The sequence below is a fragment of the Aspergillus multicolor genome (assembly GCF_047715735.1).
Source record: "Aspergillus multicolor strain CBS 133.54 unplaced genomic scaffold BDW74scaffold_2, whole genome shotgun sequence".
Classification (NCBI taxonomy): domain Eukaryota; kingdom Fungi; phylum Ascomycota; class Eurotiomycetes; order Eurotiales; family Aspergillaceae; genus Aspergillus; species Aspergillus multicolor.
This window is the reverse complement of record NW_027395953.1, coordinates 932,812-955,873: the sequence shown is the minus strand read 5'-3', so window position 1 is coordinate 955,873 and position 23,062 is coordinate 932,812. Positions and strand designations below refer to the sequence as shown.

At 50.6% G+C, this 23,062-nt stretch overlaps 6 protein-coding genes and 4 non-coding genes across 10 annotated transcripts; 3 read left to right on the top strand and 7 right to left on the bottom strand.

Moving 5' to 3' along the window:
• Nucleotides 1–157: 157 nt before the first annotated feature.
• BDW74DRAFT_45970 (GTR/RAG family Ras-related GTP-binding protein) lies at nt 158–1,965 on the bottom strand. Its single transcript, XM_073732858.1, has 5 exons — nt 1,915–1,965; nt 1,389–1,480; nt 1,237–1,338; nt 500–1,183; nt 158–452 (listed from the first exon to the last, which is right to left on the bottom strand). The coding sequence occupies exons 1-5, from the start codon at nt 1,918–1,920 to the stop codon at nt 245–247; spliced, it is 1,092 nt and encodes a 363-aa protein (XP_073588655.1). The 5' UTR covers nt 1,921–1,965; the 3' UTR covers nt 158–244.
• Nucleotides 1,966–2,906: 941 nt separating this feature from the next.
• Nucleotides 2,907–5,167, top strand: BDW74DRAFT_45876 (putative acid phosphatase). The gene is made up of 7 exons (XM_073732857.1): nt 2,907–3,055; nt 3,120–3,132; nt 3,195–3,229; nt 3,288–3,303; nt 3,370–3,535; nt 3,595–3,929; nt 3,983–5,167. The coding sequence occupies exons 1-7, from the start codon at nt 2,966–2,968 to the stop codon at nt 4,882–4,884; spliced, it is 1,557 nt and encodes a 518-aa protein (XP_073588654.1). The 5' UTR covers nt 2,907–2,965; the 3' UTR covers nt 4,885–5,167.
• Nucleotides 5,168–5,449: 282 nt separating this feature from the next.
• On the bottom strand, nt 5,450–11,725 carry BDW74DRAFT_165247 (uncharacterized protein; the record flags this gene model as incomplete). The annotated part of the gene is made up of 4 exons (XM_073726394.1): nt 5,450–5,791; nt 5,876–8,924; nt 9,871–10,717; nt 10,780–11,725. The coding sequence occupies 4 exons, from the start codon at nt 11,723–11,725 to the stop codon at nt 5,450–5,452; spliced, it is 5,184 nt and encodes a 1,727-aa protein (XP_073588653.1).
• A 1,151-nt stretch (nt 11,726–12,876) lies between these two features.
• Nucleotides 12,877–12,949, top strand: BDW74DRAFT_t38. Its single transcript has one exon. It is a non-coding gene; the product is annotated as a tRNA-Thr (tRNA).
• A 2,183-nt stretch (nt 12,950–15,132) lies between these two features.
• On the bottom strand, nt 15,133–15,205 carry BDW74DRAFT_t34. The gene has a single exon. It is a non-coding gene; the product is annotated as a tRNA-Thr (tRNA).
• Nucleotides 15,206–17,880: 2,675 nt separating this feature from the next.
• Nucleotides 17,881–17,953, bottom strand: BDW74DRAFT_t33. Its single transcript has one exon. It is a non-coding gene; the product is annotated as a tRNA-Thr (tRNA).
• Nucleotides 17,942–19,038, bottom strand: BDW74DRAFT_144043 (uncharacterized protein). Its single transcript, XM_073722967.1, has one exon. The coding sequence runs from the start codon at nt 18,930–18,932 to the stop codon at nt 18,636–18,638; it is 297 nt and encodes a 98-aa protein (XP_073588652.1). The 5' UTR covers nt 18,933–19,038; the 3' UTR covers nt 17,942–18,635.
• Nucleotides 19,039–19,171: 133 nt separating this feature from the next.
• On the top strand, nt 19,172–19,244 carry BDW74DRAFT_t39. The gene has a single exon. It is a non-coding gene; the product is annotated as a tRNA-Thr (tRNA).
• Nucleotides 19,245–19,788: 544 nt separating this feature from the next.
• On the bottom strand, nt 19,789–20,364 carry BDW74DRAFT_173404 (uncharacterized protein; the record flags this gene model as incomplete). Its single annotated transcript, XM_073727781.1, has 2 exons — nt 19,789–19,914; nt 20,062–20,364. 2 exons carry the CDS (start codon nt 20,362–20,364, stop codon nt 19,789–19,791), a joined length of 429 nt encoding a protein of 142 aa, XP_073588651.1.
• Nucleotides 20,365–20,705: 341 nt separating this feature from the next.
• BDW74DRAFT_45829 (sterol desaturase family protein) lies at nt 20,706–22,244 on the bottom strand. Its single transcript, XM_073732854.1, has one exon. The coding sequence runs from the start codon at nt 22,088–22,090 to the stop codon at nt 21,047–21,049; it is 1,044 nt and encodes a 347-aa protein (XP_073588650.1). The 5' UTR covers nt 22,091–22,244; the 3' UTR covers nt 20,706–21,046.
• Between the last annotated feature and the right edge of the window lie 818 nt (nt 22,245–23,062).

Sequence of the window (23,062 nt, the reverse complement as noted above, 5' to 3'; positions counted from 1 at the left end):
CATACAATGCCCCTGCGCCCCCGGTTGAACTCGCCGTGTTGGGAAGATGATAATTTTTTGCTTCTGTTCATGTCTAGCTTTCTTCGCTAATAATTGGGCTATCCCCTTACACCGAGTCACCCTATGAGTGTGCATATTCTATCAGAGCTCGTCAAATGAAACTGGACAAGGTAACCCGGTAGTAGTACGCCAGAGTGTTCCAATGGAACAAATGGTGGATCTTAGCATTGACATGCTAGGGCTGTTATAATGACAAGAAGTTGCTTGTGGGTGGCTCCTCGATCTGTGCTTGTCGGAATTGACCCTGGTCGCGCTCAGCTTCCGGGTCTTGTTCCCAGCTGCGCGAGAACACATCATTCAGGGCTTGCTGAAATGTGCGACAGTTCATATCGATGAGTCCCTTCTTTTCTTTGGCCTCGGGGTTGCGGATGACGGAGACAAGACAGAGATACCTATAGAAGTCAGGAAATCCGTGGGAAGATTGAGGTGAGCAACATACTTATTCATTTCCATGAGATGGATCATGGTCTCGTCATGAAGTGCAACATGGCTCTCGGCTTCTTGATTTTGTTCTCCTTTTGGTTTTCGGTCAGGATGATCCCAAGAATACAGCTCTGAGATGTCCACAATCACGTCGATATAATCGGAGCACATCTCGTAACATGACATATCCACGGGGCGAGTGTCGGAGGCAATATAGATCTTGCTCAGTACGTCAAAGAGATAGCTCTTCTCGAAGCCGCAATTGTTGGATAAGGTGTTGATCAGGTTTTCCAGGGTAGACAAGTTGGGTATGAGTTTTTGGATCACTTTGCTGAACGCTTCGAAAACGGAGTAATCATAAATCGATGTCAGGTAGTAATGAACCGGTGCGTTCTCGTAGCCAGCGTCGCTGAGCTCGTCGGATATAAGTTGAACGATATCTTGGAACGTGTCTGTCCGATATTCATCTGACAGACCGTCCACCTTGTGAATAAAGACCTCGATGTTAATATTGGGATAATACTGCTGGACAGCCAGTATTGTCCGGTTGAGACGTGTGACAGACTCTAGATAATCGTCCTGTGCGTCGATAACCCAGACAAGGGCACCGTGACTTCCGAAAATTTCCTCAAGATCAAACGAAGACTCGAGATATTCAAATTGACCGGGAAAGTCCCAGACTTGAAAGTCCATAAAAGAGCTATACAGACATATTAGAGTAGTGCCAATAATACATAAGCCTAGACAACTCACTGAACGGAGTCTTTCTGGATGCGCGTGGTGGACTCTAGGAAGAGAGTTTCGTTTGGGGGCATTTTATGGAAGACAACGCTGGCAATGGACGACTTGCCGCTTCTGTGGGAGGTTAGCTCAACCTCTGGATATTGCGCGAATCAGATTCGTACCGGCGAAGTCCCATTAGAAGAAGACGAGGCTTGAAGTCATGGGGCTTATTGGACTTAACTCTCGTCGGTTGTCCCGACGCTGTGGTTGAGACCTGCAAGGATTCCTCAAGTTTTAGCTCAGCACTGGTTTTTATCATTGGCAACACGCCTTGCAGGATAATGGTGCTTGAAAATAGATGCCTTTCGGGGCCGGGTTCAATCCACCGAGAGCTATAATGCAGAGGTCTCGCCATGGGTACGAAGCGTGATGGGATGAGATCCGCAAGTCTCAGCTCTGCTTGAAAAGAGATCTAGAGAGCTGGGGCAATACATGGCTCGTTGCTACTCTTCAGGAGCAAAAACCTTCCCGTGATTCGGTAGGGAATTAGACAAACGCACGCCCAGCGATACCCGAGCTGTAGATGCACCTACCAAACCAATACCCCTATAAGAAAAAAAAATCAAGGAGGAGAAGCATCGTGCAAGGCAATAATAGACGTCATGTGCTGGGACAAACAAAGACAGATAAGGAAACACGTCTCCTTACCTCCATAGGTTCGTGATGCCGCCAGTGCCAATGAGTGCACTAGCTATGCAGGGCTTACCTATAAACCTATCAATCCTGGGACATACTGCATACTGTGAGTAAGACTAAAAGTACTTACTTGAGGAGTTGGCTCTCCTGGAAGGACACTTGAAACGAGCCAACGATGCAGGAAGAGAGGGCTCGGTGTGCCGGTTAGTTTGCTAGGTAGCGATAGGGCAACGGCACTTAAAAGACTGATAATCTTGGATGTCGAGTTTCAGTATTATGGCGAAGTCAGCGCTCAAATCCCTGCCCACGCAGAGTGAGTTCAATGTCTCCGTGAATGGGCCCGCACTCCCGAGTTCAGTGGGTTGCTGCAGACAAACAATTGGGCGACAGCGGCTCAAGACAAGGCATCCATGTTGGGCATAGGGTAATGGAGTTGGACTGATGGTTCTGGCGGAGTATATAGATCTTGGGCTCGTTTCCTAGGTACACATACAGACCCCAGTGCGTGCGGAGTTGTGTGCGGAGAAGACCGACAGGGATTGCTTGGCGAGGCGGCTCTCCTTCGAAGATATATTTTCTAAATAAGCAATAGATCTGTAAGAGTCGGAATATTTCGTCCCACAGGAAGGCAGTCGATTGGCCGGTCAATATCAGAACGTGAAGAGGGAAGAAGGCTGCAGTGGGCAGTAGTTGAGGTCGTGCGATTTGGCGATAAGCCGGGGATTACTGAGGCTTGGCGTTTAGTGCGGTCCGCCTCAGTTTATGTACATAACTTTCTGTCTGTGTAACCACAAGCCAGCAGTGATCGAGGTACAAGCATCACGTAGACTGCATGGAGTTGAAGCCTTGTAAATAAGCGGACAGCGACACCAATAATTCGGCAGTCGACAGGGTGCGCCGTTTATGAGCACGGGCAGGTGATGGGTGCGGGTCAGCTGATTGGCTGCCTCTGCGTCATCACCGCCGGTCTGTTGTCCGTCTTCAACAATTGTCGGAGTTTCAACTTTCTCTCCTTCGCATCCTTGTACCGGGCACTGCGGGTGCTTTCGTTCTTTTTTCAAAGATGACGACTCTCATACCGCGTGCACCCTACTCCCAGGATGAGATCGACAAGCTCTACCCGAAGGAGTTGAAGCTTCAGCTAGTTCAAGTTGTATGTGCCGATCTATCGCCGCGGAAGAGGCCCAATTGAGATCTTGCTGCTAACTTCCGCCCAGTTCTTGCGACATGGTACGAGAGAAATGTCGTTGGCGACAAAGCTACACAAAATGAGGGACTAATCCAAACTTCAGGCGAGCGCACGCCGGTGTCTTCGCGCTTTGAGAATGTACGTACCTGAATCTTCTCCAGCACTAGACATACTCGAGCTAACATTATTCTTCTAGGCAGGACTACTACCATGTAAATGACTCACAGCCTGTTCCTCGTCTTCGCCTCTCCCGCTGACCCCTCGTTTCCTTTAATAAGATTGGCCTTACTGCAATGTCGCCCGTCGCATGGTCCAGATGGCCGCGAGTAATGAGGACCTTTCTTCCTGGAATGGCTTCAAGTGGAAGAAGAAGATGGAAACGTTCGGCGACAGGGATGAAACAATAGTTACTGTCGGTGCAGGTGGTGACATTGAAGGCATATGGCAAGTCACAACCTAGGCCGATGTGCGCGAGTTGCGGCCAGTTCTAACTGCTCGAACAGTCAGCACGGAGAACTGACCGATAAAGGACGTGAGACCACATACCAGCTCGGCCAACGTTTACGGAACCTCTATGTGGATCAACTTGGATTCATGCCCAAGATAAAGTCCGACACGGAAGACATGTATCTCCGTGCGACAACTATCCCAAGAGCTCTCGAGTCACTTCAACAAGCGTTCTGGGGGATGTATCCTCCTAATGCCCGTACGGAAGACCTTCAACCACCAGTGATTGTAGCACGCTCTGTGTCAGAGGAGACTCTCTTCCCCAATGAGAGCAGCTGCCGCCGATTCAGACAACTCGCCAGGCTTTTCGCCGATAAAGCGGCGAAGAAATGTGCGTGATTACCCACTCGAGAGTTGACTATACACTGACATTTACCGCGGCAGGGAATGATTCTGAAGAAATGGACTATATCAACAGCGTCTATGGCAAATGGATGCCTGAGAATTCACCCCGGGTAGCTGTTGATTCTCACCCTCGTCTATCCGGTATTCAAGACACGATCAACGCTACAGATGCCCATGGACCCGCTACAAGACTCCCCTCAGAGTTCTACAACAACAAAGCGCGGGCATACATGGAGCACATCGCAGTGGATGAGTGGTTCACCGGCTACAACGAAAGCAGCGAGTACCGGAAACTCGGCATCGGAGCTCTGATGGGCGACGTCGTCGACCGCATGGTCACCACTGCTGTAGACGGCGGTTGGCGCAGCGAAACCTCCGCATCCGGTTCTTCCGCAGATAAGGGCAAAGCCATCAAGTTCGCTATGAGCGGATGCCACGACACCACGCTGGCTGCCATTCTTGGCAGTTTAGGCGCCCTGGACAACAGGTGGCCTCCTTTCACATCCTCCGTTGCCGTCGAACTTTTCTCGCGCGCAGACTCAGCCTCGGGAAGTACAAACACAGCACTGCCAGCGCCTAAGCAAAGCGGCGGCCTCTTCTCCTTCCTCACCGACTCATCCTCTTCCACCTCAAGCAAAACCCACCTCCCTCCCTCATCAACGGCCCGAACCCCTCTCAAGTCTCTCCCAGAATCTGCCCGTGAATCTCTTCAAAAACACTACGTCCGTATCCGCTACAATGATAAGGTTGTGCGTATCCCCGGTTGTGCTGTAAAACCTGAAAACCATCTACCAGGAGACGACACATTCTGCACATTGGATGCATTCAAGGAGATCGTCGACAAGTTTACACCGAAGAGCTGGAGGAACGAGTGCGTTCAGAACCTGGGTGAGGGGTTGTATGGTAAGGATGACAAGGAGAAGGCCATTTCTGGTTTCTAGACTAGATTTCCACTCCGTGATAGATGGCGTAGACTGCAAGAGGTGTGTGTATATGCAACCTTAATCGTGGTTTGTAGGTTTAACTGAGAATGTATATATTGTCGAGCATGTCTTACATTGGCCCCTAGACTCTGAAACAAGAGGCAATACGGCCAGTTCTTCAATCTACTTTCTCGATTGGCATGGTTGCGGTCCATATGCTCAGCCGAATAGGCGCCATGCCGCTAGTATATCAACACTTTCATGCGACCTCAGTTGTCGGGGCTAAAGGAGTCGCGTCCAGCTACGCGGATAGAAGTAAAAGAAGAACATGATTTGCACATGATAAGGGAGATTATAAGTATAGTACATACATGGTTGAGAGATAGATAGTAGTCTACGTACACATATGTACACTGTCTGAGTTATATCTTTTTAACGAATCCCAAATCGCCTCTCTCAAGAAGAAGCGATGTAAAAAGCCCCATAGCAGAAGGCCCAGCCCGCACTGGCGGCTGTTCTGTCTAGACCCCTAAGCGCCAGCGCACGTTTCTCCAACCGGCTTTGCTGCCGCTGCTGCAACTACTCAAGATTGCTTGGTTTGACTATCGTTGTCAGATTCCGACTCCGACGAAGTCCAACCGGGTTCGCTTTCGGGAGCATCCCAGATAGAGTGCTTATTTGCAGGAGATTGAGATCGAGAACGAGACAAGGACTGGATAGGAGACGGAGACCTAGACATGCGCTCTGCCCTTTTAGCTCTCGCCTGTGCCCTTTGTTCCTCTGACATCTTCTCCTGCTTGATCTGCCAGTTACGCGCTCGCTCCAACAACTTTCGTTTTCCGATCGCCTGGATCTCACGCAGTCGCTTTTCCCGCGCTTGGGCTTGTTCGAGTTTGCTTGCGCGCTCGAGGATGTCAAAGAGGCGCTCTACGGCAGGGGCATATTGTTCGAGAGTCCACATATCGCCAACGCGGACACTCATGTGGTCGAAGGCCGCGACGATCGGGACAATGGACGGGGGCGGGGTTTCGGGTTCGGAGTCAAAGGCCTCGGGGTCTTCAGCGGCTATGTCTTCCTGCGCTTCGATATCGTGTTCAAGAGGGATATCGGTGAGTTTTTCCTCTTGCGCTTCGATGTCGTCCTTGAGAGGAATATCGGTGAGTCTTTCCTCCTGCGCATCGAGGTCATTCTTGAGCGGAGTATCGGTGGTTCTTTCCTCGTGCGCTTCGATATCGTTATCAAGAGGGCTATCGGTGGGCCTTTCCTCCTGCGTATTGATGTCGTTCTCGGGAGGAATATCGGTGGGTATTTCTTTCGCCGCTTTTGCCGCAGCTTTGTCTGCTGCTAGCTTCCGAAGGGCAGCTTTGCGAGCTTTAAATTCGCGTCCATGGACCGTTTTATCGTAAACAAGGTCTTCAGGTTGGTCGAAGTACGCGACCTTTTGGTACCGCTGGCTAAAGTGCGTGAGGAGGATGGAACGAGCGCGCATTTTGCGGCCGATTTCAATGGCCTCGCCAGCGGTGGAGTGCTTTTTCGCAAGGGCTGAGCCCATCATGTCATCGCTGAAGGTGGCTTCGTGGATAAGAACGGTCGAGTCCCTTCCTATGGCCGCGAAACTGGGCGAGGGCCGACAGTCACCTGAGAAGGAGACCTTGAAGCCATTCGGAAAGACGAGAGATACTGCCATGGAGCCACGGCAGTGGGAAACATAAGTCGTTAGGAGATCGGATAGACCCGTGGCCTCGCAAAGCATTTTACTGGTATGCTTCCATGCTTGGCTGTTGAATCCGCATTCGGTTTCTCTGGGCTTTTGGTTATCGTCTTCACGCCCGGGAAAGGAACCGTCGGCACGGCAGTGTCGGTATATGAATGACGTTTGAAGATTGCCCCCTTCTACTCTGCGTGGGTGGGCAGCTAGAGGTACGAGCTTGCCGAAGCCAAAATCCTCGACGCCGGCATACTCCTCTAACCACTCAACCATCATTGCATCAGATACGAGGAACAAGCGCTTCTCCTGTAAGACCTTTTCCATATCCATTTCAATCGCAGACGACCGTGGGAGTCCGCTCGGATAGTTCGCCTGGTACCAAGCCTTGAGAACGGAAACCGTACCAAGATGGTGGTCCGCGTGGAGATGGCTAACCCAGACTAATCGCAGGTTTTTCAGGACTTCCTGTAGTTTGGAAGGGCTGAAGAAACGCTTCAGCTGACCAAGTGTGCCCTCGCCACAATCAAGTAGGTAGTATCCTTGGTTTGGCACGTAAAGCAGCGTACTCGAGACGTTTCGGTACTTAGACGGTGCAGAAGAGCCCGTCCCAAGCGTTATGATCTCCACATCCGCACCAGGTAGGTTTTTTTGGTATTGTTGATTCTTCTCGTTGCGCAGCGGATGTCTCAATCCACTCTTAATCTTGGCAGCTCGTCTTACAGCAGATACCGGCATCGTCCGCAGGATCTCATGTGGGATCAACCCCCTTCGTACCTCTTCAGTACTTAGATCGAACTGTGGTTCCATCGTAACAATGATTCCAGGCTTGGCTGGTTGGAATAGAGACTTATCGTTATCCACATGCATGAGGTCCTCCGAGGATGACTGCGGAACCACGGTGTTGTTCCATCGAGGTACCTTATAGTTGTCGGACCTCAGATAAGCCATGCGTATTGCCGACGTAGCCACACTCTGCATGATTAGATAGTTCGGACAGTAATCTGTGCTCGAGACGATGTGTTTGACTTCCGGCATTGAAGCGACAAATTCGCGAAGCCGAGGATGATCACCGACCCCAGGGCCCAGAATCCAGTAGAAAGTTGTCAAGTTGCTCGCGACCGCGGGCGACTTCCATTCTGGCCGGTTCAAGAGGCTCTCAACATATTCTGGCGTGGGCAGATCCAATACTGCTAGTCCTTTGCCGGGCTTTGAGGGGTCTAAGACCATATCAGGTGTCACCAGTTTCCCATCTGTAGCCGTCACAGTCTCACCCCTTGTAAGGCGGCCAAAGTCGGGGCCAGGTTTGACGTTCAGACCGACTGCCCTCTGGAAATCAAACCTGCCACGGATGTCGTGGCTCTTGACAATGTAACATAGACTTTCATCGCAGGGTGTTGCCGTCGGAATCCTGGCAGTCTTCGCGCCGGGCCAGGGTTTACGGACATATACTGTCATATCGGAGACTCTTTCATCCTGCCCAGGAAGCGGTCCTGTGTATCTGTCCAGGTCCTTCGTCTCCGGGTTGCGCACAAATATTTGCGCAGGAATCTTGACATCCCCCAGGCGGGTCTCCTCCAGGGAATCCAAAGTCCAGCTTGAATTGAACATAGCCGCAACAACAGACTGCCGCATCAATTGTTCCTTGGCTTGCTGATCAACCTCCGCCAGACCTGCTGTGTCTTCACGAAACTCATCGAGGCTCCGCTTCCTAGGGCTTTGCGAGCGCGAGGTTGTGGAGAAAGGGCTGATAGGCAGGGCCCAAACCTTGATATTTTCATCCGAAAATGTCGGGTTCTCAAAGGGATCGCTGGGATTGGTGCTCAGTCTCTTTGAGATACTTTCCGCGTCGTACTCCTTCGTATACACAGGCAATCCTTTTCTAAAAACAAACCGCCGAGCGGTGGCCAGAGTATGAGCCAGGTTCCTCCCACCGTGAACATTCAAGTCGTGCTGCGGGCCCTCGGCTTCATAATCTCGTTGTTCTCGGTTTCCATGTTTCATCCGGTTCGCCTGCTTCTCGAGCTCCTGCATCTTCAGCGCCTCGGCCGAGGAGGCCCGCGCATCAGCCTTTGTAAGAATCGTGCCAATCAAGCCGCCATGGGTGTCCCATCCCGTCCGACCCGACAGGAAAATATCAGAGACGTCCGTCAACTTTATGCCGTTCTCCGTACATGACCTCTGGAAGCCCTCCGCAATCTGACCGAAAAGATAACGTTTCTGAGGGAAATGCAGGAGGAGCGAGGAGCCCGGGGTATCGGCCGTCGGCGTTGTCAGAACCTGGTAGTAGAACTTCATATTCCCGACTCCGATGGCTGGAATAAACGGTGGTTGTTCGAGTTTAGGCGGCCTCCTGTATATATACTGTCGCTTTCCCTCCTTTGTAAGCCGGCCGTCCTTCTTATGTGACTCTAGCGCGTGTGCAATAGGGGCAATGATTCCTGAAGAGACCCTGCGAATGCCTCCTTTCGCTCGTAAAGACGGATGGGAGAAAACAGCGACACGGTAGGGTGAGAGCAGGGCTGGCCTACGAGAGGCTTGATTAAGCAGCCTTGCTGGTAACCGAAAGGAAGCCAACTTGGCTGGCGGACGGAAGCACCTAGACGAAAGCTAAGACAGTCATATGAGTCACACCGGGAAGTGCGCTGGAGGCAAGTAATAGTTAAAAATTTGGTTGATAATGGTCAAAACAACAATCCACAAAAGTAGGGACGTTGGCAAACGTAAATAAGTGGCGAGGAGCTAGAGTCGCTCAGGCACAGGCGTCGCCAACTTTTTTTCTTACCCGAAGTGGATAGTTTCACCATCAGTCTGAGGCCGGTAGCCGCCAAACAATACGCCATACAGAATTAAAAGCTTGTGCTTTTGATTCATACCACGAAGACATTCTACTAGAATCTATTCTATAGCAACTGACGCAAGCAATGATAGCCATTCGAGTAAAGTAAGCGCAAAGGTGTAAATGACCGGTTAAATTCTCCATTGGCTTGTATAGCCATCCCATTCCCTGACCAAGTTCAATCGCTAGCAGTTGCAAGACCAATTTGATGAAGCCAGCCCAGAAGAAGACGCCAAACCACCCCCAACTCCAGGAGGAAAAAAGAATGTAACAGCCGGTAATGATGCCCATGGTTGGCCGAAACTGTGTCACTCAAATAGTCGATGCAGAAAAAAACTATAACAAAGGAAATACTGGTGTACATGACATGGAGACGTGCCCAAAAACGGATCACTAGATGAGAAAAAAAGGCTCCATAATAGATTTTGCCATTGCAAGTGTGAGAACAGAAACAAATTACTGGAGATGGGCAGTCAGCATGGAGACCCGTTGGAAGGCATCCTCCATGCTGTTGCAGAGGTGAGCAAATCGAAGCTCGACGGTCTTAGAGTCATTCTCAACAACAAGCTCAAAGGCGGCGGACTTGTCGGACTCAATTCCATCGAAAACTGGTTCTTGTGCGATTTCCGAACCCGATCGTTTCGGCTGATCGGCGAACAGTGCAAGGATAGGGTCAGATTCGTCAACCTCAACATTCATGTCCCCGGCATCCGTGGATAGTTCTTCTCCAGAGGCCTTGGTGTAAGGAGAGCATGGGATAGATGGAGTATCCTTGTGACTAGAAGCTCTAGCAAAACTGGCTCCATCAAGGCCGAAAGATTTTCCGGAAAGGGCGGCAGCGTCTACTGCAGGGGGTTGGGGAACTTCCAGGACAGCAAACATAGAGGGATTGAAATCGATACCAGAGTTCCAGCCAGCATTGTTCATGTTCATTGTAGAAACATCGATACCCTGGCTCGGAACCATCATCATTCCCATCTGAGAGTTTTGCTGCTGCATTTGGTATCCCTGCTGAACGTGGTTGGGAGTTGGCTCTTTGGCGGGGGTTGCTTGCTGCATCGCGGGTTGAGAAATGGCTGGGTGTTGCGGTTGCTGCGGTAGGTGCGAGAGCGGCATTTGATTGTTCGCAAGGCCGCTGACATTCGGCTGCTCATCCAGGTAGTGCGCAAAGCTGGGAGATGACAGGAGTTGACGAACAAAGTCTGTCAGGCGAGCATTTTCATCACAGAGAGCACGGTTCTGTTGACGCAGTTCCTGGGCTTCGTTGGTCCTCTGGGCAACTTCGTTCTCTAGCTGTCCGATGTATTCTTAACGCTCGATTAGTATCGCGCGCATCAACAGCAAAAGTCGTTAGAAGATCAAAACTTACCCTTCCTTCGGGATCTGAAAGCACGAGCTGAAACTTTGTTGCGAAGCTGCCGGCGCTCCTTGCTACTCAGTTTCTTTCCTTCCTCGCTAGCGAGCAGTCTCTCATCCTCATCCATGTCTTGCTCATCCTTCTTAGACCTCGTAAGAGGAGCGGCAGACGGTGATGGAGAGGAATCAGAGGGTGACCCGGATGCAGACTTCATCTGCTGCAAAAGACGTGAAATTCGTTCATCAACTGTTGCATTTGAGACATGACCGTGGTGAGGCTGAGGTTGCTGCTGAAGGTGTCCTTGTTGCTGCTGTTGGCGAAAGAGGTCATGCTGCCTTTGCTGCTGGGCCGCCTTCGCCATAGCCGCTTGCTGGTGCATTCCAGGGTACATGCGTCCAATTTGTGTGGAGCCCATAGCGGGAACGACCTCCTGCCCACCAAGCGCACTCGGATCCACAAACTGGCTGTTGTTTGGTTGTGAGGTGTAGAAGCCGGGCACCGTTGCCATGATGCTATCAGACTCCAAATCCATCTCTGACATGTTACGGGCTGGGGTGGAGTTGAAATCCAGGGGCGCATCATCGCGCTTGATCTGAGGTTGGAACATGTCCCCATTCACAGCGAAACTCGAGCCTGGAGCGCCAAACGGAACCACTTGGTTGAAGGGTATAGCTTGGGCCAAAGCTCCAGGAGGGATGCCGGTCTGTTGCTTGTGTTCGTCATACTGATGGCTAGGGGCGGGGAATGCGACGGGTGATTGACTCGCGGCGAAGCTGGAGCTTCGTGTATCGCTTGAAACGAACTCGGAGCCAGGAAGAGCTGGATGCGATGTTGGCAAGCCGATTTTCGATCGAGCCTGCTCTGTAGGGGTGTACCCCAGTTGGTCGAGGTTGAGGAATGAGTCGATGTCTTGGTCGTAAGAGGGAGGGACGACAGGGTTTTCGGCTAGGGTCGCCATGCTGAAATTCCTATGCCTCTTAAGGCCGCAAACGAAGGATGATGTGGTTTTCGCAGATCTCGTAGGCCACGGTCAAGATGCAATAATGCACTAGCTGCTCTTGAACGTGGTCGAGACTCGGTTATATGGGGTAGCGATCGGACAGGGACGGAGTCGAGAAGAGCGAGAGTGACGTTTCGAGGTTCGAACCGATGATCCAAACAGATGCTGGGATAGATCGAGATCAATGAGAATAAAGCGATAGAATGGTGATAGTAAAAGAACAAGATGGACGGAAAGCAGATGGAGAAACAAACAGGGAGAGGTGGATGGAAGTCTGGAAGATCAACTAGGACGGGCGCTGGGATGAGGACATAGTCTGAAGTGAGCGAACGGCAGCCGGTGGATCCTGGTGGGGAGAGCCAGGGGAAATGGCGTTACCGGTATCTTACCATGAGAATAGAAGCAGGTAATGAAGGCTTGCGTGTCCTCGGCTGATTCAGCGGCTTTCAGTTTCCCGGTTGGTTGCACTAGCTTTTGCTAGGGCTCCTGAGACCGGACCCTAGATCCGCGGCTCCGCTTATTTTGATTACTGTATCCGATTACAGTACAAGATTCTGCTCGAGCAGTACCCATATTGCAGGCTACAGATGCTATGATGCTCAATCCATTCTCCTTGTCGCATTACCAGGGATGGAAGACACCGAGGGTTAACAAGTTCAATCGCTACGCAAGTAATACTGCTCCAAGCTCCTGAAGTAGCTATCGGCTGTGCTGTGTTAAACTTACAACTATTATGCTCCAGGCAGCAGAATAGGAGTCTGTTCTGAGTCGGCGAATTACTTAGAAAGGGATAGCGTGTCCACCGGGATTAGGTGCGTGGGCTTTACAGCCACGGCTTATGGAAGAGCGGTTGCCCAGATGGACCGGTGGCTGCTTTCGCTGTGACGTCTGTATTATTACTTTGACATTATTAGTAGTTGTCATGGCCTAGCCGGAGCTGAAAACAATGCGTTTGGTGTGTTAAACCATAAAAACCATGGGCGTTATAGGGCACTTTAGAGAACATGGACCAGTAAACTTTGGCATTTGAGAAGAACAAGGAATGCCAACTGCCATAGCTTACAATTTGCTATTATGTATTGGAGATTAAACAAAGAATATATCAACTAGCTCGCTTAGCTCAGTTGGTAGAGCGCGTGACTAGTAATCACGAGGTCAGCGGTTCAAATCCGCTAGTGAGCATACCTTTTTTATTCCATCTTTATACGGAGTAGATCTTTTTTTTTCGCTTGAAAGTCAAGCGCAGAGAAGGGAGACGGAATTCAAAAGCCACAAATTCTAGGGCCAAACACCACGCAGCCGACCCATGGATCGCTGTTGATTGGCTCTTACTTTGTTTCAGTTTTGACAAGCCGTTAAGCCATCCGCCAATCATTCCAATCTAGTCAACCCCTGCATATCCCAGATAAATGACGTATAGGTTGTTCATCTGATCCAAGCGCGAAGAACCATGATGCAGATTATTGCAAGTAGCAAGCGCACCGTTGATGCCACCCACCGTAGAATTGACTTTTCACTATGCTCAGAACAATCCAACTGTGCCATACCAGGGTAGCAGCAACATTAGCAGGCTGAACGTCCACGGCTTACGGTTTGGGCTCCAATGGCTTTCGCCTTGTAGCGAGCATACTCGTTTCAGTCTCCAACTTCGGTCGTACCAGCTTGAGTCTTGTCAAGCCACACGAGGCCATGCATGGCCATGATGGCCCGCCAGCCTCGTCTTCGAGTCTGCAAAACTCTAATCAATCAGTGTGGGGATTTTCCGGTGGGGAGTCCTATCAACATCGAAGCTTGGCGCTCACCCAAAGTCACAACCTGGAACTTAGCGCCGGCAGTAAAAAACCTTGTCTTATGGTCTTATTCTAGACTGTTTCATGATTGTACTGTGACTAAGATTATTGTGTTTTCGACAGCTGGTCAGCGTGTACGTTCTTACAAGCTGTCTCCCCCTGAGTTACTTGGGGCAAAATGTATGGGGCCTCGGAGCCGCGCCATATCTATAACCCCGAGCTCGGATTTATCAGATCGTTCGACCATGGTCCTGTCCTCGAAAGGGCAAAAGCATTTTAGATTCTTCAGAGTGGGCTAACCAGCATTACCCCTATTGTGATGCCCTTTTCTGGACCAACTACCTTTTTAGGCATACTGTACGACGCATATCGCATTTGCGCCTAGTCTAGAAGCCGCTGTCAGTCCTGCATTTTCCGACAATGGTCGAGCATTAAAGAGGTCTTCATGGGCTCAGGAAACAACGCTTTGTGAACTAATGACTTGACAGTACAGAATGTCCAGACCATCATGAGACAGGCGACACTACGGCGCTTCACCAAGACTCCATTCTCCTTCAGCATGTCTCATTCTGGTACCAGACCTTCCTACGAGGGGCTAGGATCCCGGGCCACGACATACGGCTAGCCGAAACCATGCCCCTCCGGGCTCCAGCGTTCTACCGGTATCTTCACCGTACCAAACAATTTCATCGTCAAACATGGTGTCTAAATCCGAGTCTCGAGTCTAGATGCGCCTCGAAAGAATTTACTTCCATCTAATCTTCCCCGCCCGGTTCTCGACTCCTTCTCGGATCATACGTACCGTTACAGCCATTGCGGCGTAGTCTACGTATGCAATTGTGGCACAGCAGCCATTGACCCTGGTCGTGCAGCGAGCATCAGATGCGTTGTCTGCAGAAAGTGCCGGCTTGCATAAGCCACCTAGGCAACTTTTTTTTACTGTCGGCTGATTTGAACCAGGTGTTTCAGATTCGGTGTATAGTTGACAGTACTATGGGTAGTGGCAGCTCTGTCTGGCCTCCTGGGAGAACTATACAGTATAGTTTACGGGTCGCTGCTCTGTAGTATTCTGTAGATCATGGCCTCTGCGCCATTTCACCGGGATCTTCAGCAACCCGAATATTAGGGCTGTGGCTCTGTCCGCTTCACTGGGGGTCGGGATAGTTCTCCCAAGTTGAACTTTGCCGAAGTCAACCCGACTAAGTCTAATTCCCGGGGCGCATTGCCTTGACCCGAATTAGGTGCGGGATTAAGTCTGTTACGAGTATCAGATGCTAAAATGGGTCGTTATAATCCGAGGAAACTGGTGCCGAAATTGCTGTGGCTAATGCCTTGTTGTCCTGGGATAGATGCACAGCCTCGTCTGATACTCGAGTAAAAATAACTGGGTCTCGACCATGGGCGGCCTCGCCCAGTGCTCCAACGTATTGTGAGCCATCAGGGCAGTTTACCAACTAGCGCTGAAGCAATATGGAAGCTCAATTGCAGTGCAAAAAAAAAAAAAAAAAAAAAAAGAAAGAGTTCGTGGGAGGCTTGTTCTTGATTGACTGAATATTGGTCCAGGTGGAAAAAAAATGCTCACTAGCGGATTTGAACCGCTGACCTCGTGATTACTAGTCACGCGCTCTACCAACTGAGCTAAGCGAGCTGATTGGCTGGAAAGATTTTAGCGTTTCTGCTTTATCACACAATATTTGCACATTTGTCAAATGAAAGGAATGCCTAGCTCTAAGTAATCGTTGGTTTTCCATGGTATATCAAAGTTTCCGCCAAAGAACGGGCCATAGCCGCTGAAAGACATTCTAAAATATACTTGTTATATGTTTTCTACCAGCCCATAACAAGCTTTTTGATTTATGAAGCTTCAATAGCGCCCTGCAGAAGATGGTTGGATACGGTAAGGGGTACATGGACAGCTACCATTAGAATTATTGCTATCACATTGAAATATCGGATGCTTCCATGCTTGTTTCAATGGTTCCATTTTTTGATAGATGGTATAAAGTGTTCATTGCCAGAGCAAACTGCAGTATATATATGTTTCAGCGGTGCCGCTCCGTCTAGCTACCTCCCCCCCACCCAAAGCCCAAAATCCAGGAGACAGAGACGACCATGGCCATATCCAGTGGCACTGGATCTGGAATATCACAGTGACTATATAAATGCCGTGGTGTCTGGTAGTTGAGTATCTGGCCTTGTCAGGAGAGCCGGGGCTGCGCACGGTTGTGCCTTCCTCCCATGCCCAACCTCGTCCGTACCTTCCCTTTCCGCTGACAGTCGATCAACCCACAAAAGCTCAAGGCGCACTCGTGCCTTGTTGATTTATCTCTCTTAAAAAGATTCGTTGGCACTGCATTGACCAGTATTCTGCTTGTTCGCCCATGGTCTTTCTTCGTGGGCTATTCGGGGTTCGAGAAAAACACGACGGTTGAAGGAACAAGACCGTAACATGCAGTTTATCCCAGGTCGTCGAATCATATCATTTATCCAAGGCTCAACCTGTGGCCTTCTCGTTCCCTTGCTCCGCCAAAGGCTTTTAATATGCCACCATCTTCACTACCTTCGTTCAGGATTCCCAGTCTTGGCCTCCCGTTACATGGATGACTGCTGGGCCACGAGTCGTCGTGGAGGAGCTGCTGTCCACCTTATCGTCCCTCGCTTCAAGCCTCCGGTACGTGCCAACCCATTCCTTGCTGTTCGGATCAGCTGAGCACCTTGCTAGGTTTCGTCAAAACAGCGGACGACCGTTCGAGCTTCAGCCTTCAATCCTACGGAGACAGTGCACGGCCAGATTGTCTCAGGATGCAGATAATTCGCTGCGAGGAGACGCTCGCTTAGGGGGCTAGGATGGAGTTTCGCCGAGAACGTCGAAATAAAGGGATGGCGACAAGCAGTGAAACACACATGGTGGAACAGGACATGTCCCGAAGCCCCTCGGCCAGAAACACCGTTGGACTTTGCGAGGCACCGGAGCATCGGGCAGGTGTGGTAAGCTTGTTGGATTGAGCATATCGGCTAACCGTCACCCTCTGATGTAGGGGGTTGGGGATATTCTACAGGGTGTGGATATCGGAAAAAAAAAAACCGTTGTTACCCTCCCTGGTCTATCGCCTGGGTGCCCAGAAGCCCACGCAGTCGACGCTCGACGCTCGATCGAGACACTTGATCTGTCTGATAATACGTACACTGCAGATGCGTGGCGGAGCATGCGAGGTATGCACATCCGCGGGCAAGTGAAATTGGCCTGGGTAATCTCATTTCAAGTGGTGTGTATTCATTTGTCAGTATCGAGTCTATCGACCCAGGGGCTGACAGAATCTAAGGTTTCGTCGTCCACTTAAATCTTTGTCATTTCGACAGTGGCCATCTTGACGTCTTGATTGTTCTTGGACCCCGCGGGCTCTTTGCCCACCTTGGATCAACTATACATCCCGCCTTCATTTGTGTGGCGACTATAGGATGGTATTTATTCTTGGGGGTACTGTGCGCTGGAGAGCCTTCTGCCTTTGTGCCCAGTTCATATGGCACTAGGACATGGGTCGTTTTCCTGGGGAGAATACTGACTTCTTGCCCTGGATTCACGTTAGTCGATGGCTTTAATCCATCAGGGTCTATACATGGCGCTCCTCGGACCATGGACGATTATAGGACGTGTCAGTCCTTGCCGTGCCGCCTAGATATATCTCTTCGCCTGCTCGGCGGATGTCGGCACCAACCGTGACAATGACAACTAAAGCACCAGTGCTAGCACAACTTAGTAGAGGGCCGAGCGGCTGACCAAGACCGATATAGAGATACCCAGTGACGGTCTGGGTCTCCACAGGCCATACGGGGCTCAATGGCTCAAGAAGGCAAGCCGAATTGACTGCCGAGTATCCCGGGGGCACGATCAAGGCTCATTCCTGGGAACATAACTTCTACTCCTTCTTACCTAGCTCTGCGACTCAAGCTGTGTTCCACTCAGCGCCTACGCTGACAGTTTACTCTTCTTGCTGGTCCATTGATTAATCCCATTGCCCCGGCCGCGGGACCTCCCAGCCCGAGCACCTTGAACCCGAGGCAGGTGTGCCTCGAAAGACCCGGATGGCTCGATGACATTAATTTTGCCGGGGACCAGAATTTTAACAGTCTGCAGCGGCTCGATTATCTTGCTTCGCCTTGAATGTTGCTGTTTCAACTCGACTCGACGGTACTGTATACCACACCGCAGCCTAACCCTAAGCGATATAGCAAGCCTATTGGCCGAAAATATTATCCACAACCCGATATCCGATATTTCGAGGTTACTTAGCACGAAACGAATGCCAAAAATGTAAAAAGAAATGCTCACTAGCGGATTTGAACCGCTGACCTCGTGATTACTAGTCACGCGCTCTACCAACTGAGCTAAGCGAGCTAGTTGATGAAGATTGTGCCTGCAGCATTGATATATGTGACTGCTGGGAAGATTGCATTCTGCAAGAAGATACGACGGCAGAGGTAGGAAGATGATACCCGGGGGGTTGGTGCGATCGACTCAATCTCTGTTTTTTTCCCCAGGGACGTAAGGCTCCGTGTCCTGCCGGGCGCAGGGCTGTTGACCATGGTCGGCGATTGTCGTTGCCCAATCTCGGTTAGAGTTCCAGGCCGTAGTATATACCATCACGGGTCGCTCGTAGCCTGAGCAGATGCACGGAGCCCTCGCAGCACCCTGGAAGGTTCCTTATCACATAGCCACTCCATATACAGTCGCCATCGGTAAGCCCTAGAGAGGGAAACACACCAGGACAAGTGGAGCGGCCGACATGTCTGGACTGGGACATCCGAGAGCACCCCGAAGACCGAAGATGGCTCTGTTCTGGGCCAGGGTCTATAACCACGACATATCCAGTTGCTCGGGAACGCCCAGCATCATCCGACTAATAGCCCCCTAATTTTCGAATCCGTTGGGTGATAACCGAGTCGTAAAAGGTGAGTTGCCGGGCCACACACATCTCTAAGCACTGACATGCACCGGCACATTATCCCGACATTCTTAAACAAACTCGGGCAACTGATCCTGGCTTCGGTATCGCGAGAGAGGCGAGGACCCAATAGTCTTAACGGAAGTGGACGTTTCGGAACAGTGTCGTCTGTTTCGGCGCTGGGCGCAACTCGTGGGCAATGACAGGACCGGGAGCTGTGTTCCGGTAGAGCCAACCCAGCTCCCAGGTAAAGGCACTGCCCGACGACATAGGACACGGTAAAAACAAGAGCTGGATGCTCCGAGACCTCTGTAAAGAGCTGACGGATTCATCAACCTGAAATATAGCAGCGGGGTGCGAAAACATGGAAGAAAGGGAAACAAGCGCCTCCGCGATAAGCAGGCGGCTCACGAAACACAAGCCATCCATCATCTTCCTTCGTTGTCACATCGGCCACGGCCGGTTCGATGTAGTTTGAAAAGAGTGAGTCAGGTATTCGAGAACATGTAGTATGGAAAGTGCAAGCCACGCAGCCGCCTTGTTAGAAGTGAATAGAGTGGTTGGAGTCATCGGATAGACGAGTATAAAGGTTGACGTCTTTGATCCAATAAGAGCCTTTGAAATAAATCGTGGGATATGATGCTAACATATAAGCTTCTTTACATCAACTAGCTCGCTTAGCTCAGTTGGTAGAGCGCGTGACTAGTAATCACGAGGTCAGCGGTTCAAATCCGCTAGTGAGCATTTCTTTTTTCTTTTTTACCCGAAATCCCCTCCCTCAACTTTCGTCTTTTTGACTGCTAGATATAGGTTTCTTTTCTATTTGTCCTACCAGTGTGTATAGAGACCTCACTAACGAGGTGCAGAGCATTTGGAATAGATACTGACAAGGAGACCACACAGTCTACCTAGTAGGAAGGCTTCACCTTAGTAGTAGGACTCACCTCTAGCATCATCGTGACCCGTTTGTGCGGCATACGGTAACAAAATCACCGGTATGCGCAAAAAACAGAGAGGCCACAATGAAAATATAACCGCCGAACATGGCCATGGTCGCTAATCGCCACCTCCTGGGGTCTGCGCGATGTCTCCATTTGCGTTACATTGGCTTGGTTAGCCTCAACTTGCTCATTGCCTGATACAGTAGAACACATTTCATTGAATTGCAGATAGATAACTGGCATCGTCGCGGAATTTACAGATAACGCCACGGGCAAGAGAAGACCTATACATTTTGAGCTTGCCCGGTCGATCCGACAGACATGCCAAACACGTAGTGACGCAGCATTTACTCCTCAGGACCGGTTCTATCATCAGGATGCGAGAGAGTGGCCGCAGTAAACGAGTAACTTGTCCGGCGATGGTCGACGCCCGCATTGGTACTGTCAATGCTGGTCTCAAGTTCTGTAGGGTTCTATTGGACTGTCAGTCCGTCCCACGAAGAGGTAGCGCTGTATCGCCAATCTTGCAGCTAGTTGCTAGTAGAAGAATGTAGACAGATAGAATAAACAGCGCAAGCAAGCAAACAACCAGTGCCTCTAAATCAAAAGAAACGACTAACCTGGGTAACATCACTCCCATAAGCAGCCTTAGTACCGGTAGCAGCACCACCAGTTCCAATAGCAGGACCGCGCGGGTTCGGAGCAGTACCAGCCTGAGCCTCGTCCTGCGCATCGGCCTGGGCCTGCGCTAGATTCTGGCCAAAGCTGCTCTGGCTCTCGGGCCGACCCATGCCCGTGGTGTCGCCTTGGGCTTGGGCCTTCTTGTTCCGAGTATAGTTGACGTTTGCGTTGAACTGGTCGGTGAAACTACCGCCGCCGCCTGGAGCGGTGCGACCGGCGTTGGGGTTTGAATTTGAGTTCATTTCGATGCGAGTTGTTGATTAACTGGACGGGGTCAATCTTGGACGAGATAGAAGTTTTGGTAACAGTAGTGCTGCTTTCGAATGGAGAAGTTGAGAGCGAAGGGGCGAGGGTGAGACTCGTCTTATACCAGTGTAGGTATGACGGGATGAGGTCATGACTGTGAGGGGACGGGCACGTTGATGGAGTGATGATGAACCGTGGTCGGGCGAGCCTCCAAATCAAGCTGGAGATGTCGACTGCCCACAGGAGCAAGCGAAGTGCTTTGAAAAGCTATTGGCCGTTAACTCGAGGAGGTATGATCCGATTCGAGGCCCCCGCGTTTTGTGGAAGGACTTTGGTTGCGGTTGAGATCATATCAAACAGTAAGGCCACTGCGATTGGACGGAGCGGTGGTTGTATGCTTAACAGTGGCGAATGCAGGCTTTCGATCTGTAGGAGTGACGGAGCGTATGTTCCCACGTTTGTAGACAGCTTGTCTCTCTCTGGAGGAAAGAAGAACCGCAAGGAAATAAAGAATGTATATAGATATCTATGGACGAGAACGCAAAGAAAAGAAAGGTTATATACCCCTATCAGAAGAAACAAACCTCCCAACCAACGCCAAATTATCCTTCCAATCACCTTTCTTAATTCCGGCGTGCCTAATACATATCTCGTTGAATTTAATCGTCTCGCTGTAGTCTAATAGAGCGGCATGGGCGCCGTATTCTTAAAGTCGATATTGTCTCTCGCTGACTCGATCCGATCGTGACAGGTGCCGAATATACGGTCCCAGAGACGGGTCTGTTTGCCGTAGTTGTAGCTCTTCCTGTATCCTTTGCGATGGTGTAGATCATGATCCTCAATGACGATCTCCGCTTTAAACAGGCCCAGCAGCCAACCCAGAGTTGAAGGGGCCGTGCCATGTACCCGAAGGCCGCTGTGCCCGAGGACTTCCGTGAAAGCAATGTATTCATGACAAATCCACCATTCGTAGAAGCCCATCGGTAGCCCGAACGCCTTGAGCGTCATATAGGTGAAGAACGGGACCCCAACCATGTCAAAGAACTCCTGTTCGTGATCCGCATAGGCTGAAAGCAGGGGATTCGGGTGCTTGGTCAGATGGTGGGTGCGATGGAACTTCCAGAGAAAGTCCACATCGTGCATCGCCCGGTGATACCAATAGAACCAGAAATCAAGGACAATGCCGTAGAGTCCAATTTCAAGAGGAAGCCATGCCCAGCTCATCTGCGCAGGCAAGCGATTGGTGTTGTAGGAAAAGTAAATGGACATGGCAAGCCGTGAGCCGGTTGTTTTATACAATGATTGGACAACCTTTGCTATCCCAACATCAGGGATACCGTCGCGCTCGTGCTTGTCGCCATCTAGGAACCCCCACTTGTGTCCGAGCCTGCGGAGGATATGCACTTCGTAGATGACAATCGCGTTAAATGCAAAAAAATAGTAGTTGAATGCGGCAAAAGGACCAAAGATGTAACCGGTATAGGACGAAAAGATCTGATGGATAAGGAGAGGAAGCGCCGAATAGATGAGCACGAAACGATGGAGAGACCATTCAGGCACATATGGTACCTTATCGTCTTTCGGGTGCACTGGAACCGTGCGGCCATGGTCGACGTGATAGACATTCAGGAAGTCTATCAGATGGTGGTAAAAGTTCCAGTCGTCTCGATTGCCATCTCGCCAAGTGGACTTCATGGAGTCCTTGGGGTTGCCTGCGGCCATGGCGTAAATAGTGTAGCTATGGTGGTATCCGGTGCTCTTCCTCACGAGAAAGGAATCTGGCCATCCTTATATTGTCGTGATGGAGTTTTGAGTCTCGGGAGCACGAGCTTGTCGCACGCAGCATGCATGTGATGGAATTTTAGGCCTGACGATCAGATCTGTCCTGTCTTTGCAGATCCCTTGTCCCAACAAACTCAGATATCGTGATAGAAGTGTCCCTCAGACCCTATTTCGCGGGCCATACCATATCGAGTATCTAACGCGATTAAGTAATGGCTCGCCCACATGAAGAACGGGTGTTCTTTGGGTCAGCCCCGCAAAATCATGCCTCGGGATCGCCGATTAGCTCGCAAGAATGTCGTTTTTAGGATAGCGGACTCGGCCCCCGGAGAAGTAAAAGGTGGGATTTGACCATGGTCCATGTTATTGTTGAGGCACCCAGGTCTGCGGTTGTCGACGTGGTCATTGTGCGAAGGAAGCGATGAAACTAGTATGCTCATGGGAGTCATGGCCTATGTGGTTCAAGAGTTGGACCAAGCTTCAAAGCATCATCGGGTCCCAGGAAAGACGCAAGCTTGAGGTTGGTGTGACAATGCTTATACCTCATGCCCGAACTCGAGGGAAAAACTACCCCAGGCCTTTCGAAGGGTAGTAGGCCACCACAAAGTATGAATTAGCGGGTCGCGGCGTAAAGCTGAAATAAGTCGAGAGCAAGGACAAAGGAAGAGCAATTATGTCGAACATAATCACTTGGTTAATGGTATTATCGCCCTCAGACAACTGCTGTCGCGCCTCTCTCAATGCACCCACCGGGTAGGAACAAGATCTGGGAGATGCGATCGAGGACAGACGCTTCAGGCAAACTAGGCAATGATCTAGAGAGATCAGCCATGATACCGCTTGCAATAAACTTAGAGTCACTGGAGTTGACAGGAGGAGGAGTTGTGTCAGTTGTGTCACCAAATTCCTCGG